This window comes from Mesoplodon densirostris, chromosome 7, assembly GCF_025265405.1.
Source record: "Mesoplodon densirostris isolate mMesDen1 chromosome 7, mMesDen1 primary haplotype, whole genome shotgun sequence".
NCBI classification, from domain to species: Eukaryota; Metazoa; Chordata; class Mammalia; order Artiodactyla; family Ziphiidae; genus Mesoplodon; species Mesoplodon densirostris.
The window spans coordinates 56,090,517-56,107,337 of NC_082667.1; the positions used below are offsets into that span (position 1 = coordinate 56,090,517).

General features: G+C 51.9%; 1 protein-coding gene and 1 pseudogene across 3 annotated transcripts in view; one reads left to right on the top strand and one right to left on the bottom strand.

Annotated features, from left to right (window-relative positions):
- The window catches only part of MYO7A (myosin VIIA), a 96,027-nt gene that overhangs the window by 10,413 nt on the left and 68,793 nt on the right, over positions 1-16,821 (bottom strand). For 2 of the 3 annotated variants that reach the window (XM_060102963.1, XM_060102962.1), the window contains exons 31-38: positions 9,069-9,239; positions 6,674-6,791; positions 5,792-5,918; positions 4,448-4,617; positions 3,347-3,537; positions 2,528-2,652; positions 1,683-1,840; positions 502-655 (exon numbers count right to left, since the gene is read on the bottom strand). In XM_060102963.1, coding sequence (XP_059958946.1) covers positions 502-655; positions 1,683-1,840; positions 2,528-2,652; positions 3,347-3,537; positions 4,448-4,617; positions 5,792-5,918; positions 6,674-6,791; positions 9,069-9,239 — 1,214 coding nt within the window. Of the gene's footprint in view, positions 1-501; positions 656-1,682; positions 1,841-2,527; positions 2,653-3,346; positions 3,538-4,447; positions 4,732-5,791; positions 5,919-6,673; positions 6,792-9,068; positions 9,240-16,821 lie in introns of all 3 variants that reach the window. The other variant, XM_060102961.1, reaches the window with a different exon arrangement.
- On the top strand, positions 14,974-15,920 carry LOC132492983 (ester hydrolase C11orf54 homolog; annotated as a pseudogene).

The following is a 16,821-nucleotide window of genomic DNA, read 5'->3' on the forward strand; positions in this document are numbered from 1 at the left end:
AGCTTCCCAGACCGGGGCACAAACCCACGTCCCCTGCATCGGCAGGCGAACTCTCAACCACTGCGCTACTTGGGAAGCCCCCATGAGAGTTTTTAGCCAGAGCTTCTGACAGCCAGCTCAGCCTGAGCCAGGGATGGGACAAGTGCTCATGAGATGCACCTGTAGGCAGACAGTGGCATCTGGGCTAGGGAGGGGTATCCAGAGGAGGCTCAGGCAGAGAGCAGCGGGAAATTAGGAGGAGCTGGGGCTGTTCAACTTGGGGGGAGGACAGACTCTGAGGGCACAGCCACCACCTCTTGGTTCTTGACCCTCTTCCTTGGGCCTTGAGGGAGAGCTAGGACATGAGGGGGCCTGAGGACAGCTTCCTGCTCTGGGTGAAGAAGGACTGTTCCCAGGCAGAGCCAGCTGCTGCCTCAGCAGGGACTGAGCTCACAGTGGGAGGAGGACCTTTACCATTACCTTCAGCTGTTAGCCCCCCACCCTCCCACCATCCCGGCTTACCTGATGTGGTTGTCAGTCAGCTGCTTCAGGATCTGCACGTACACCTCGTCCTTGAGGGGCTCAGCCTTCAGGGAACCCTCGAAGATCTGGTCTGTGAGCTCATTGACGGAGCGCATCCTCTTGGACGGGTAGTCACCCATGTACTTGAGCACGGGTGGGGAGCTGTCAAGGAAGGCTGTGGCCAATTGGGGAACAATGGCCTGGGAGGCAGGCGGCCACACTCTCCAACAGGGTCTGCCACCCCTGATCATGTGGCCCTGGGCCTCAGGCTACTCACCCGGGAAATGGGCATAATCTGCCCACACTGCTCTCCATGCCCACTGCCCACCCTCTCTCCTCAACTCCTCTGGCCACCTTCTCACTGGCCATCCTGCTCCAGGCCCCAACCCCACTACCAGAATCCTCAGCAACCAGAATAAACTTTCCACATCACAAAACTAACCATGCCACCCCCTGCCCCAGTGGCTCCCCATGGCTGCACCGCAGGACACAGTCCAAGCTTCTTAACAGGCCTTGGGAAACTTTCATCCATCAGCCCACATCTTGGGATTCCCTTCTTGAACTCTAGCCTCTAGCCGTGCTGAGTTAATTTCTGCCCTTGGAACAGCCCTGCTCTGTTTTGGCTCAGGGCCTTTATACACGCTGCTCCCTCTGTCAAGAACATTCCCCACCCATCTCCCCTTTGACTGGCCAAGGCCTACCCAGTCTCCAGCCTAGATATCATTTCCTCCAGGAAGTCCTCCCTGCCCTCCTCCAAGGCCAAATCAGGTCAATGTGCTGTCGGGTCCCATCACAGCACTGACCCCGATCAGCACATCTCCACTCTCAGCTATGAGCACCGTGAGGCTCGGGACTGGGTCTGCTCACCGCCGTGTCTCCACGCCTGGCCCAGCACATGGCACGATATACACCTGTCAACCAAGTGACAGGGTGCGAGGAGACAACGGCTGAGGCAGCCCCCTGCACGCTGTAAGGTGCCGGGCACACAGAGGGAGCCGCTCCATCAGCATCCTCCCATGTCTGCCCGGGCCCCAGCTGGGCCCCTCAGAAGGAAGGAAGTGTCTAGACGAAAACCCTAGAGGCCAGGCCCAGCCCAGCCCTCCCCTGCCCTAGGCGCCCCCTCCCCGTGGCCCCCGCCTGACCCTCCGTGTCCCACCCCCACCCCCTGAGGGTGCGGATATCGATGAAGGCCATGCAGGCCTCCTGCGAGAGCTCTTCGCTGCCCAGGATCTTCTTCAGCAGCGCCTGCTTGAGCGGCTCCCGCGTGTGGCTCCACAGCCGGTCCTTGCCGCGGGTCTTGGACACCATCACGCGGCTCAGCGTGTGCTTGGGTGGGGGCCTGCACAGCACGGGACAGTCCACACTGACGGCCAGGTTGTGAGACTCCAGCCCCATCCCGCCCTGTGTAGGAAGCGGAGCGGAGGGAACTGGCTCTCCTGCTGCGCCGGAGACCTGGGATGAGTCACCAGCCCTGCCCGGGCCTTACTTTCTCAGCTGACAGATGGAGATACTAACAAGGCTGGCTGTGCTGCGGCAGCCCTGCCCGCCTCCCCAGCCTGCTCGCGCCTGCTTCTCTCTGCTCGCTCTGCTCGAGCTGTGGCGCTCCTCCACCCGGCTCACCCCGCCCCAGCTTAGCTCAGACACCACTTCCTCCACGAAGCCTCCATCTCCACCCCGACCCAGCATCTCCATCAGGACACTGGGCGCACAGAATAACAGCCGCCTGGTCTCATGCCTGTCTCCCCACCAGGACTGTGAATCGGTGAGGCAGGTACAGCCTTGAGTCAGGAGTGCCCAGGACTCCAACTAGGGTGGGCACAGTCACAGTATCTTAAATGAAGGAAGGATAAGATGACACAACATGAGAAGTGTCATCTCGATGGACTGAAACTGCCCTCTGGTTCCCTCTGACCTGGGCCCTGCTCACAGACAGGGACACCACAAAGCAACCCCACCATGCAGACCAGAGGGTAGCAGAAGCCTGCAGCTCCCTGTCCTGGGGCCCTCTCTCCCCTTCCCCCGTCACCTGAAGTAGTCGTAGGAAAATTCCTCCAGCGTGTAGGGCTTGGCGCGCACCTCAGGCTCTGCCGTTCGCATCTGCAAGAGCCGGATAACGTCCTGCCTCTGGTCGGGGGTCATGGTGACCAGGGCCTAGAGACCGAGAGACAGGGAGTTGAGGTCAGGCGCCCCTGGATCTCTACCCCCGGTCCCTGGATCAACATGGTAAAGCCCAGAGCCTTCTTAAGTGGCTCTGGGGGTGGACCCTGTGCCCCATTCTGACCCTGGGAACACCTTTCCTCCTGGGGGATCTCTGACATTACCACTGCCTCCATCATGCTGGCCTTAAGACCCTTCCCTTGGTGCCCTGTGTCTGAACTAGGTTGGGTCAGTCAGAAAGCCTGGACAAGGCAGCGGATGCAGTGTGAGAACTGCCCCGTCAACAGAGCCTGGCTCAGGCGCTGCCTGGAAAGCTGGGCTCCGAGTCCTCAGTGCTGGCTCAAGGGGCCCCAGAGGAAGCAGGGCCTCACTTCCCAGCTCTGCCCTCACTGCCTTTCTGGACAGTGCAAGCCCCCACCCCTGCCCCCATCCCCTAGGCCACTCTTCTCTGATCCCCCACCCCTGGGCAGTTCCTCATCTGATGCAACTTCTAGGTCCCTCTCCACCTGGCCTACATTTGATAGTTGCCCCCAACTTTCAGTTTATGGTCCCATAAGACCACCAGATCATCTTCACAGAAGCTGCAAAGCATGAATCTACTGTAATCTCTCACTCCATTTTATGTGGAAAGAAGACAAGGAGGGGCCGGGGGAGCCTCCCATGCATCTGCCACCCCCGGGCCACATACCACAATCTCTCGCGGTGGCATGGTGACAGTGGGCATGACGTACACGCAGTCGGTGGGGAAGTCCCCACGCTGCTTTGTCCTCTCATTGATGCCATTGGCCCAGCCTGAGTTCATGACCTGCTCCCCTGTGTCATGGTCCAGGATGATGAGGTCCCCCTTGGCAAAGCTGAGGAAGCCTGACTCCTCGCCCGCTGGAAGGCATGGGTGAGCAGGACCACGTGGGGGCAGAGAGAGAGTCTGGGTTGGCACACCGCTCTTTGGGTTGATGACCTGTAAGCCTCTCCCCACTGGAACTGAGGCCCTGTCCCATATCTGCTCAGCAGCCACTCTGCCTCTACCTTGCACAACCCCCAACACAGACAGCCATCGGAGGGGGCCACTTCCCTGCTCGGAAGCCTTCCGTGGCTCCCCACTGCCCTAAAAGGAATCCCACACTCCTCGACCCGCTCGCAGGCCTGTTGTTGGCAGATGGCCTTCCTGACTTCTTCTGCCTCACTTTTTGCCCCTCCCGCCTCACCTCACCCATTCCAGCCGGAACAAACTACCCGCAGTTCCCAGACACACCTGCTCTCTCCAGCCTGCTCGGTTCTCCTCTCTGCCCCAAACGTTCTGCTCACACATACGTCCTCCCCGAACCCCATGCTCCCACAGCCTCTGGGCTTCCCGGGTCACTGCACTATCACAGGGATGGTCACTGTCTGCTCCCACCCCCTCCCCACTGAGGGCAGGGCTGGGTTCATTTCGTCTCTTTCTCATGCTCTGCTCAGGACCTCAAAGGCCCGGGGATGCACGGTCCCTAGTTGTTACCACTGTCATCATTTGAAGATGGTGGGTATTGGGGGACACTGAGGAGGAACCCCTGATCTCATCTGGAGAAGTTGGCAAGTAATAGGTATTTAAGACCAGTGGGAGGAAGGTTCCCCACAGGGCACAGGTCGAAGGCACAGGGTTGAGCTATTTGGTCCAGCTGGAAGCAAAGGTATCTGGGGAAGGATGGGTAACAGGCTCTAGTGATCTCGAATGCCAGGCCAAGGCCAGGGCGCGTAATCTGCCTAACACCCTGACCCCGGGGACTGGCAGCTCGTGCCAGGAGCCACTCACCAGGGCTGGGGTTGTCCTGCAGGGCCACCACATACTTAGACCTCTTTCGGAGCCCCTCCAGGAAGGTGACCACCAGGTCACGGATGTCCTCAGCATTGCTGGAGGTGAAGGTGTACTCATCCCCCTTGATGGTGGCCAGCGTAAAGCTGGGGGCTACCAGTTTCGCTCCCCTGCAGGACCAACACGGAGAACAGGGCCCTGTCGGGGTCAGTCCTGACCAGCCCGAGTGAGATGCAGCACAGCCCAGGTCAGAGCAGCCCAGCGAGAGCGAGACACGGCACTCCCTGAAGGAGACCAAGGCCAGCCCAGTCAGATGTGGCCCAGCCAGAAAGAAGCCGGCCCAGCCAGGGTGAGACGGGGCCCAGTCAGCCACAGCTCAGCCTGAGTCAGCCAGGGCCAGGCCAAAGTCACACATGGTCCTGGGAGGCCTGCAGGGGGAGCTCACTTCCCCTTTGTCGTCTAATTCCTACTCACCCTTTAAGGCTCAGCCTAGAAACCACTGCCTCCAGGAAGCCCTCCCTGCCTTCCCACAGCCCTAGGCACACTGGCCCCTACTTTAAAATGGCTTATTCGATGTCCATCTCCCCTCTCAAGTGAAGCTGCAAGAGGACAAGGACTATCTTGTCACCACTGCATCCCATGTGCCTGGTCAGAGCTGAACTTTACCCAACCCTGGCCCACATTGGACACAGCCCAGAGACACTCCTACAAGCCCCAGATGGGGGGTGGGGAGGCACTGCTGGGAACGCCAGTCCATTCCAGGACCACTCCCAACGTTGCTCCCATGTGCACTGCACTTCTCAGTTTACAAAGAGCTCTCCCATCGATTATTGCATGTATTCCTCACCACTGTATTGAAGGAAAGTTAAGACCTCCATTTTAGAGATGACGACATGGAGGTGAGTCCCACACAGGGCCCTGAATCTCAGGCCAGCTTTTTGTACATGCTCAACTGTCCCTGACTGTCCTAACCACCCATGCCCATCTCAGAACAGCCATGAATGTGCTGTAAATACCCGCCCCCCCCGACACCCTATAGGGAGGAAGGTGCCTGAGGGGTCTGCAGGGTGCAGCACATACTGCTCAGTCATATGCGGCCAGGACAGGCCACTGCATGTCTCTGCACCTTGGTGATGTCCTCTGTTAGGTTTCCTTCAAAGGTCCCCACAACCCGCAGAAAAGCCCCGGGAGCTCTCTCCTTCCCCGTGTGTCTGCCTGTGTCCTCTCTTCAGAAAGTGCTGAATCAAGACCCTGGGTTTGAGTCCCATCCCTGCCACTGGTCTCCATGCGGCTTTGGACAAGTCCCCACCCTGCACTAAAGTGGGGAGTGGGGGCTGGACTAACCTACTGCTGGACACGGCCATGATCTCGGGGAAGGACAGCTCCAGAAGCACCTGCTCCTGCTCATCCACGAAGTAGACGCCTGTCCAGTTGACGGCCACAATGACGTCGTTCTTAGGGAGGCTGGGGCCTGGGGCAGAGACAGAGGCACTGAGAGGGCACCTGCCCACTGCTGGACCCAGCCCTTCTCGATCCTCATAACCACCAGGGAGGTGGCCAGGGTGGGGCATGTTGATGTCCACTTTACAGATGGGGAAACTGAGGCTCGGAGAACACAACCTCCCTACAAGCCAAAACCCCAGGTGCGGTGGGAAGAGAGTGTTGGATTAAGGAACTGGGTTGGAGCCACATTCCTGCCACTGGTCTGTGCAGCTTGGGACAAGTCCCTGCCCTGTGGTATGGTAGGATATGGGGAGGAGTCAGACAAACTGAGCCCCAACGTTCCCTCGAACCTGATATTTGGTGATTCTGTGAAGCCACCACCAGCACAGGGCCTGGCATGGAGCAGGTGCCTGGTACTAGTGGCCCGAGGTTGGCTAAGCAGGTGGCCAGTGCAGGTTTGTCGCCTGCCTCTACTCTCAGCTTCACGGGTTTGGCCCAGCCTGTGCTCTGGGCCACCCTCCTCTGTACATAATCGGTGCTTTAATGATCACAATACTCAGTCAATTGTTTGACCCAGTGTGTTGCTGAGAACCTACTATGTGCCACGGAGCCCTACTGGGCTGCAGGGAGGCAGGACCCACTCAGCACATTGACTTGGAGGCCAGGCAGCCCTGCGGGCAGGAGGCTGGCTGACTGGGGAGTCTGGCTCAGGCCATTCCCCTCCCTCTGCCACGGACCAGAGCCATCGAGGGAGGGACGGGAGGCAGGTGGGCTGCGGGGTACCTGAGAACTTGTAGGCTTCGTAAAACCTGGAGAAGAGCAAGGGCCACTTGAAGCGGGCATAGTTGACCACATCTTCTTTGACCTTCTGGGCATCAGTTCTCCTCTGGGCATAAATCCCCTGGAGGGGCACAGACAGGGACAGGGGACAAAAGACTTGGCACAAGCTCTGTCTGGAAATCAAATGTCCCTGTCTGCAAGTCAGAAGTGGGCCCCAGGCCACCATGTCCTCGTGTACACCATGGCCTCACCCCGCCCCCCCAGCCCATAGCCTCCCCGTCCCTCCATCTTCCTCCAGTTCCATCAACAGCAGGGAGCACGTGCTAGAGAAACATGGGTCCCCTCTTAGGGAGCTCCCGATTCAGCAGAGTGACAAGAAAGCCCACAATCCCAGCCGGCGCATGTGCAAGGCACAAGGGCAGGGATCAGGGAAGGGGTTTTGGGAACAGGAACGTGAGTGGCTAAGGATGGGGCCGGGGGGGGGTGCCAGGCCTGACCAAGAAGAGGGAGTGGGAAAGCGGTGAGTAGGAGCCAGGTCACAGAGAACCATGGGCGAGGCCACCACTGTGAGGCTGGTCTTTTAGTGGAAACTGACAGGTAAACTTGGGAGTTAGGAAGATTGCAGGGTAGAGAAGGGTTGGAGCCTGGAGTGGGCAAGCAGCTGGGGAAATAATGCAATGCTCATGGCAAGAAATTAATGCACCGATGTTTTATTATCTAAAACTATTCTGCCGAGCTTTAATAAGAACGTGGTGGTATTGGAGTAGAACTGGAGGGATCAGAATGAACTCATGGTTTTTATCATCTACGAACACAAACACAGATGAAGACATGTGTGTGCCAGCCCCTGCGCTGTCACATTTCCATGCACGAAGAGGGCCCAGAAGCAGTGCCATCTCGACAGCTGTGAGTATTCAGGGATGAGGGGCTCAGCACCTCCAACCTAATCTCAAATGGCTCAGAAAAAATAATAACATGTATGCGTGCAGAGAAAATAAAAGCAAATGTGGGACAATGTTAACAACTGGTGAGTCTAGGTGAAGTGTATACTGTACACAGCAGGCCTAGCTTTTTAACTTGCAACTTTTTCGTAAGTTTGAAATTATTTCAAAATAAAATGTTTTTACTCCTCTGACCCTAATAATCATGCTAATTCGGACCTGTCCACTCTACAAGAGGCCTGGGCCAGGGCACTACAGTCCAGTGGGGAGACCCACGAGCTCGGTCATGGGCTCTGAGAGGGCAGAGGGCACATCTGTTGTACTTGCAGCTGTGACTCCAGGGCCTGGTGCAGTGCCCAGCACATGGCAAGCACCCAAAACAAAGGGAATTCATGAATGATGGCACCCAACCCAGAACATGCCGGGTGCCACACGCACACTGGCAGTGGACACCGAGAACCCAGGGAAGGCAGAGGAGTGGAGGTGGGGATGGAGGCTGGAGCTGTTGGAAGGTGGAATGGACAGGCTTCAGCAGCTAACCAAGTGTGAGGGGTGAGGGAGAGGAGGTGGCCAAGGACAGAAAGAGTGGGGGAGGGAGAACATGCATCTCTTCTCGAGGGGGCTGAGGACAGGGAGGTCTTTGGGGGTGAGCCAGGCCTAGAAGCACAGGGGGTGCAGGGAGCATTCGGGTACAGGTGGAGACTTGTGGGCAGCTCAAGGGAAGGCAAAGAGCTCAGGGGGAGACACATGGGGGTCCTGGGTTAGGGAAGAGGCCACATGGTGTAGGGGTTGAGACACACTGATCTTGGAGCCCTTGGCAACTTGTGTGCAAAGAGGATTCTGCTCTTATACAACCAGGGCCTGGAGATGGGGAGGCCCATGAGTCCCCTCCAGCAGCCAGGGTCCCCCACCCCCACCAGGGCACCCCTGCTCTACTTGGGGCGGGTCTCTTAGCTTAGAAGGGAGCTACTCAGGGCTGGTTATGGGCCTGGGCCCTCAAACAAGAGGCAGAGGGGGCCAGTACCTCAAATTCCTCAGGCAGGAAGTTGGGCCAGAGCTCTTTTAGGGTAAAGGAGGTGCACTTCCTAGAAGCTCCTCCAGCATGCACCAACTCTCCTGAGCTGCAGCACTAATAAGCATTGGTGGGAGGCCAGGAGCTGGGACCCCCCAGTGCCCATGGACCCACGGTTTCCCTCATGAGGCCGTGGGGCTAGATTTGATCCATCTCTGTGTCCCTGGTGCCCAGTGCAGAGTAGAGGGCAGAAAACACAAGTGAACTGATATCCATGGTGGAGAAAGGCTGCTGGGAGCCAGGAGGTCAAGGGTGCCATCCTGTCCTCCCAGCCCCATGGACAGACAGATGTCAGGTAAGAGCTGTGACCTCTTTGATTTCTCAGGTCCTTACCCTTCAGCCAGGTCATCAGAAAGCCCCTTCTTCAAAACCCCAGCCCTCTGACCTTCTTGTGGGCAGCAATGGCCAGCTGGGCCCACTTCTCCAGCGTCCTCAGGGGCGTGATCTCACGGTCAGGGATGTAGGTGGGCACGAGGTTCAGGAGGCGCTCCAGGATCATCTCGGAGCCGTAGTCCACAAAGTACTGCTGGGAGGCCAGCTCGGCCAAGTCATCCTCCTGGGTGTGGGGAGATCTCATTCACACATGCTCTGGGAAGCCATTCTGGGCCACCAAAGCCCCCAGGTCCTGCATCCTGTAGCTTTCAGACCCTTGCCTTTGGGACCCTGTGCTCTCCCTGACTCACCAGGACCTCCTGTCTGCTTGGTGGAGCCCTGAGCATCCCAAGGGCAGGGCCACACTCACCTGCTCCCGGGTTTCCTCAGCACCAGCACAGAGCTGGATTCTGCCCAGGGGCACATGAGCTGACCCAGAGGGACCAGCCAGCCCATTGGTAATGGGTCAGCCACTACCTTCTCAGCCTGATGAGAAAGGCCTGCCCTGGAGAATGGGGGACCTGGGTACCACTGGAGACTATCAGAGGGATGGGGTGCATCACTACCTCCATCACCATCACTACACCCCCTGGGGACAGTCAAGGTGTTGAACAACCAGTGAGCTGTAATGCAAAGGTTGCAGAGATCCAGATGGGCACTGAGCATTTGCCCCTTTTCTGTCTGAGGCTGGTGCATGGCAGCCCCAGTGATGCCTGCCTGGGGCTCCCCAGGGCTATGGCAGCAGGGGCAACAGAGAAAGGGTCTTGGGCACCTTGAAGGCAGTAGATGTTTTCCAACTAGTTCAAAGTATTTTGGAATTTTAGCAACTGATATGGCTGTATTAATACATTCTGCTTGAATATCAGCTTGCCAACACCAAAACCACCACTATTATCATCACCACCATTACCAACACCAACACCACCATCAGCAGCACCATCATCAGTATCACTACCTTCACCACCACCTACACCATCACTACCTCCACCATCATCCCTCATTTCCATCATCTCCATCCTTATTCCTCCATCATAATAACCAACAGAACCATAAATGTCATGAAAACCATCATCACCATCAAAAACAAAGCAACCACATCAATCCTGTCCTCAGGTGAAAAAAGGATACACGTTTGTAAACTGTGGTCTAAACGAGTGGACCTCTTACTCCTTTAGAGCAGAGTTTCTAGACTAACTAACAATACAGCAAGATGCACAGACAAGATGGTGGAGTGGAAGGACCTGAGCTCACTTCCTCTCACAAAAACACCAAAATCACAACTAACTGCTGAACAACCATCAACAAAAAAGGAGTGGAACCTACCAGAAAAGATAGTCTACTTCCAAAGACAGAGAAGAAGCCACAACAAGACAGTAGGAGGGGTGCATTCTCAATACAATCAAATCCCATGCCAGCCAGGTGGGCAACCCACAAACTGGAAAATAATCATATCACAGAAGTTCTCTCAAAGGAGTGAGAATTCTGAGCCCCATGTCAGGCTCCCCAGTCTGGGGGTCTGGCAATGGGAAGAGGAGCCCCTGGAGCATTTGGCTTTGAAGGCCAGCTGGGCTTGATCACAGGAACTCCACAGGACTGGGGGAGAGAGAGGCTGCAGTCTTGGAGGGCACACAAAAGATTTCACATGCACTGGGACCCAGGGCAAAGTAGTGACTCCATAGGAGCCTGGACCAGACCTAACTGCAGGTCTTAGAGGGTCTCCTGGGGAGACGGGGGGTGGGTGGTTGTGGCTCACTGTGGAAACAAAGACACTTGTGGTGGAGGTACAGGGTACTCATTGGCATGAGCTGTTCTGGAGGCTGCCATTATGACACTAAAACCTGGCCCACCCAACAGCTCGAAGGCTCTAATGCTGGGACGTCTCAGGCTGAACAACCAGAGGGCAGGAACACAGCCCCACTCATCAGCAGACAGGATGCTTAAAGTCTTTCTGAGCCCACAGCTGCCTGTAAACACACCCCTTGACATGGCCCTGCTCACCAGAGGGACAACACCCAGCTCCACCTACCAGTGGGCAGGAACCAGTCCCTCCCACCAGGAAGCCTCTTAGACCAGCCTCATGCATCAGGCAGCAGACACCAGAAGCAAGAGGAACTAAAATTCTGCAGGCTGTGGGACCATAAACACAGAAAGTTAGACAAAATGAGACAGCAGGGGAATATGTTCTAGATGAAGGAACAAGATAAAACCCCAGAAGAACAACTAAGTGAAGGGGAGGTAGGCAATCTACCTGAAAAAGAATTCAGAGTAATGATGGTAAAGATGATCCAAGATGTCAGAAAAAGAATGGAGGCAAAGATTGAGAAGGTAAAAGAAATTTTTAAAGAACAAACAAACAGAGGTGAACAATACAAAAACTTAAATGAAAAATACTCTACAAGGGATCAATAGCAGAATAAATGAGGCAGAAGAAAGGGTAAGTGAGCTGGAAGACAGAGTAGTGGAAATCACTGCCACAGAACAGAATAAAGAGAAAAGAAATGAGGACAGGGCTTCCCTGGTGGCACAGTGGTTAAGAATCCACCTGCCTGGGCTTCCCTGGTGGCGCAGTGGTTGAGAGTCCACCTGCCGATGCAGGGGACACGGGTTCGTGCCCCAGTCTGGGAAGATCCCACATGCGGCAGAGCGGCTAGGCCCGTGAGCCATGGCTGCTGAGCCTGCGTGTCCAGAGCCTGTGCTCCACAATGGGAGAGGCCACAACAGTGAGAGGCCCGCGTACCGCAAAAAAAAAAAAAAAAAAAAAAAGAATCCACCTGCCAATGCAGGGGACACGGGTTTGAGCCCTGTTCCAGGAAGATGCCACATGCCATGGAGCAACTAAGCCCATGTGCCATAATTACTGAAGCCTGTGTGCCTAGAGCCCGTGCTCCACAAGAGAAACCGCCACAATGAGAAGCCCGAGTGCCACAACAAAGAGTAACCCCTGCTCGCCGCAACCAGAGAAAAGCCTGCGCACAGCAATGAAAACCCAACACAGCCAAAAATAAATAAATAAATAAATTTAATTTATTTAAAAAAAGAAAAGAAAAAGAAATGAGAACAGTTTAAGAGACCTCTGGGACAACATTAAACACACCAACAATCACATTACAGGGGTCCCAGAAGAAGAGAGAGAGAAAGGACCTGAGAAAATATTTGAAGAGATAATAGCTGAAAACTTCTCTAACATGGGAAAGGAAACATCACCCAATCCAAGAAGTGCAGAGAATCCCATACGGGATAAACCCAAGGAGGAACACACTGACATACATATTAATCAAACTGACAAAAATTGAAGACAAAACAATATTAAAAGCAGCAAGGGAAAAGCAACAAATAACATACAAGGGAATCCTCATAATGTTATCAGCTGAGTTTTCAGCAGACCAGAAGGGAGTGGCACGATATATTTAAAATGATGAAAGGGAAAAAACTACAACCAAGAATACTCTACACAGCAAGGCTCTCATTCAGATTTGATGGAGAAAAAGCTTTACAGACAAGCAAAAGCTAAGAGAATTCAGCACCACCAAACCAGCTTTACAACAAATGCTAAAGGAACTTCTTTAGGCAGAAAAGAAAAGCCCACAGCTAGAAGTAAGAAAATTACAAATGGGAGAGCTCACTGATAAAGGCAAACATACAGTAAAGGTGGGAAGCCATCCACACACAAATATGTTATCAAAACCAGCAACTGTGAGAAGAGGGTACAAATGCAGGATGTTGGAAACACATTTGAAATTAAGAGACCAACAACTTAAAACAAACTTGTATATATATAGACAGCTATATCAAAACCTTATAGTAACCACAAACCAAAAATCTACAATAGAGATTCCCACAAAAAAGAATCCAAACACAACACTAGTCATCAAATCAAAAGAGAAAAAACGAGGAAGGGAAGAAGAGAGAACTAAAATCAGTCCCAAAACAATTAACAAAACATCAATAAGAACATACATATCAGTAATTACCTTAAATGCAAATGAATCAAATTACCTTAAATGCAAATGAACCAAAAGACATTCACTAGCTGAATGGATACAAAAACAAGACCCATATATATGCTGTCAACAAGAGACCCCCTTCAGATCTAGGGACAGACTGAAAGTGAGGGGATGGAAAAAGATATTCCATGCAAATGGAAATCGAAAGAAAGGTGGAGGAGCAATATCCATATCAGACAAAATAGACTTTAAAATAAAGACAGATAGTTACAAGAGACAAAGGTGGACACTACATAATGATCAAGGGAGCAATCCAAGAAAAAGATAAAACAATTGTAAATATATATGCATCTAACATAGGAGCACCTCAATATATAAGGCAAATGCTAACAGCCATAAAAGGAGGAACCAACAGTAACACAATAATAGTGTGGGACTTTAACACCCCACTTATATCAATGGACAGATCATCCAGACAGAAAATCAATAAGGAAACACAAGCCTTAAATGATACATCAGACTAGGTGGACTTAATTGATATTTATAGAGCATTCCAACCAAAAGCAGCAGAATACATATTCATCTCAAGTGCCCATAGAACATTCTCCAGGATAGATCACATGCTGTGCCATAAAGCAAGCCTTAATAAATTTAAGAAAACTGAAATCATATCAAGCATCTTTTCTGACCACAATGCTGAGATTAGAAATCAATTACAAGGAAAAAAAACTATAAGAAACACAAACATGTGGAGGCTAAACAATATGCTACTAAACAAACAATGGATCACTGAAGAAATCAAAGAGGAAATCAAAAAATTCCTAGAGACAAATGAAAATGAAAACATGATGATCCCAAACCTATGGGATGCAGCAAAAAGTTTTCTAAGAGGGAAGTTTAAAGCAACACAATCTTACCTCAGGAAACAAGAAAAATATCAAATAAACAACCTAAACTAACACCTAAAGCAACTAGAGAAAGAAGAACAAACAAAACCTAAAGTTAGTAGAAGGAAAGAAATCATAAAGATCAGAGCAGAAATAAATGAAATAGAGATGAAAAAAATAATAGAAAAGATCGATGAAACAAAAAGATGGTTCTTTGACAAGATAAAAATGGATAAACCATTAGCCAGGCTCATCAAGGAAAACAGGGAGAGATCTCAATAAAATTAGAAATGAAAAAGAAGTTACAGCAATACCACAGAAATACAAAGGATCATAAGAGACGACTACAAGCAACTATATGCTGATAAAATGGACAACCTAGAGGAAATGGACAAATTCTTAGAAAAGTACAGTCTCCCAAAACTGAACCAGGAAGAAACAGAAAATATGAACAGAGCAATCACAAGTACTGAAATTGAAACTGTGATTTAACAACTCCCAACAAACAAAAGTCTAGGACCTGATAGCTTCACAGTGAATTCTATCAAACATTTAGAGAAGAGTTAACACCCATCTTTCTGAAACTATTCAAAAAATACCACACAAAAAGTCCAATATCACTGATGAACACAGATGCAAAAATCCTCAACAAAATACTAGCAATCCGGATCCAACATTAAAAGGATCATACACCACGATCAAGTGGGATTGATCCCAGGGATGCAAGGATTTTTCAATATCCACAAATCAATCAGTGTGATACACCACATTAACAAATTGAAGAATAAAAACCACCATTCTTTTTTTTTTTTTTTTTTTTTTTTTGAGGTATGCAGGCCTCTCACTGTTGTGGCCTCTCCCGTTGTGGAGCACAGGCTCCGGACGCACAGGCTCAGCAGCCATGGCTCACGGGCCCAGCCGCTCCGCGGCATGTGGGATCTTCCCAGACCGGAGCACGAACCCGTGTCCCCTGCATCGGCAGGCAGACTCTCAACCACTGCGCCACCAGGGAAGCCCGAAAAATCACCATTCTTTTAAAGGTTGTGCCCTGCCCCCTTCCCTCTTGTTTCATTCACACCTAAGGAAGATGGCTTGTGCTGAGTATTCTTTTCATCTGTCAAGTCTAGAGGAGCTTGCTGGAGTTCTGCAGAAGCTGCTAAAGGATAACTTTGCTGATGTCCAGGTCTCTGTAGTTGAGTGCCCTGATTTGACTAAGGACCATTTATCTTTCCTGTAAAAGGCATCTGTGGGAAAACTAGAATTGCAGAAGTAGGAGGTGTGCCTTACTTATTGCCTCTTGTAAATCAAAAAAAATGTTTATAACCTAAATAAGATTGCAAAAGAAATCCAACTTCCCAGAGCTTTTATTCTTAGAGCAGGAGCAGGCCCATTTCAGACTCTTGGATTCAATTCTGAGTTTATGTCAGTTGTTCAGACAGAAAGTGAACACAAACCTCCTGTGTATTGAAGTTAATTTGCTCGTGTTAACCCTAAAGATGGAGGGTGCCTACTAGAGAAATACAGTGAGAATATCATGATTTGGGGTGTGCATTAGTGGCTAATCTTTTTGCCAGTGGGGGCCAACCTGGAAAGGTCATTGAGATGAAAACCAAAAGAAGAACTGGAAAACTTAACTTTGTGATTTGTGTGAGACAGACTCTTGAAAAACATTATGGAGATAAGCCTGTGGGGATGGGAGGTACTTTCGTGATTCAGAAGAGAAAAGTAAAGACTCACAGTATGCCCACAGAATTGTCTTCCTGCCCATTGAACTCTGATGAAGATGTGAATACATTGTTGCATTTTTATGAGATGAAGGCTCCTTTGGTCTGTCTGCTGGTTTTTGTCTTCAGAGACCCAGGGTTTGATTTGAGGTTGGAGCACACTCGTTGTTTCAGTCATTGTGGAAAAGGTGGACACTACTATTATGACACCACCCCAGATATAGTGGAATAACTTGGATCCTTCTTACCTGCAGAGTTTCTGTATTGCATTGACCAACCAAAAGAGACCCATTCTTTTGGACGAGATTAAATCAACTGATACTCATTTAGAAGAAGAAATAATTAAGGTTAATTGATTGATTAACTCATTAATAGATAGTAATATAAAATCCAAAGGGGTCAGCAAGATGGCAGAGGAGTAGGAGGACGTGGAATTCATCTCTCCCCACAAACGCATCAAGAATACATCTAAAAATGGACCAATTCTCACAGAGCACAGCTGAACACTAGCAGAGGACCTTGGATACCTAAAAGGACAAGAAAGATCCCCGTGTAACCAGGTAGGATGAAAGAAAGAAAAAGGGAAAAAGAAAAGGAGAGGAAGCAGGATGGGAATGGCATCCTTGGGTCGTGGGGAGCTAAAGGTGAGGAGAGGGTCCCACATCCAGGGAAGCCCCCTCATAGACAGGGACATGAATTGGGACAGAAGGGAATTCATGGGCTATTGGAAGAGAGTGCCAACAGCCAAGCAGGACAAAGTGAAACCTACACAGATGGTCTGTGCCACAGCCCTGTGCGCTCCAGTCTGAGACAGGTGTCCAATGGTGTGCACAGAGGCTGAGTGCTGGAACATGGGGTTTGGAGAGCAGACCCAGGAGAGGACTTCTGTTGGCTGTGAGGAGACAGCCTGAGGGGGTGGAAGTGAGGAAATCCGCAACCGGGAATGCTTGTGGAGGAAACTTGGACTGACACAGAAGGAAAGAGCCATAGTTAAGTGATGCGTAAGGGGCGAAGCTGCCATTGCAGCTTCTCTCCCCATGTGCCAGCCCCTGCCTCCCCGGGCACTAAGAAGGGCCCCCGCTGGGGCCAGTTCTCCTGTGCCCGTGACTGCTGGCTCCCCCACGTGCCCATCGCCACCAGAACAGACTCATGTGCTCCAGGGCAGCCTCGGGAGCAGACCCCTGGGGGTGGCCCACACACAGAGGTGGGGC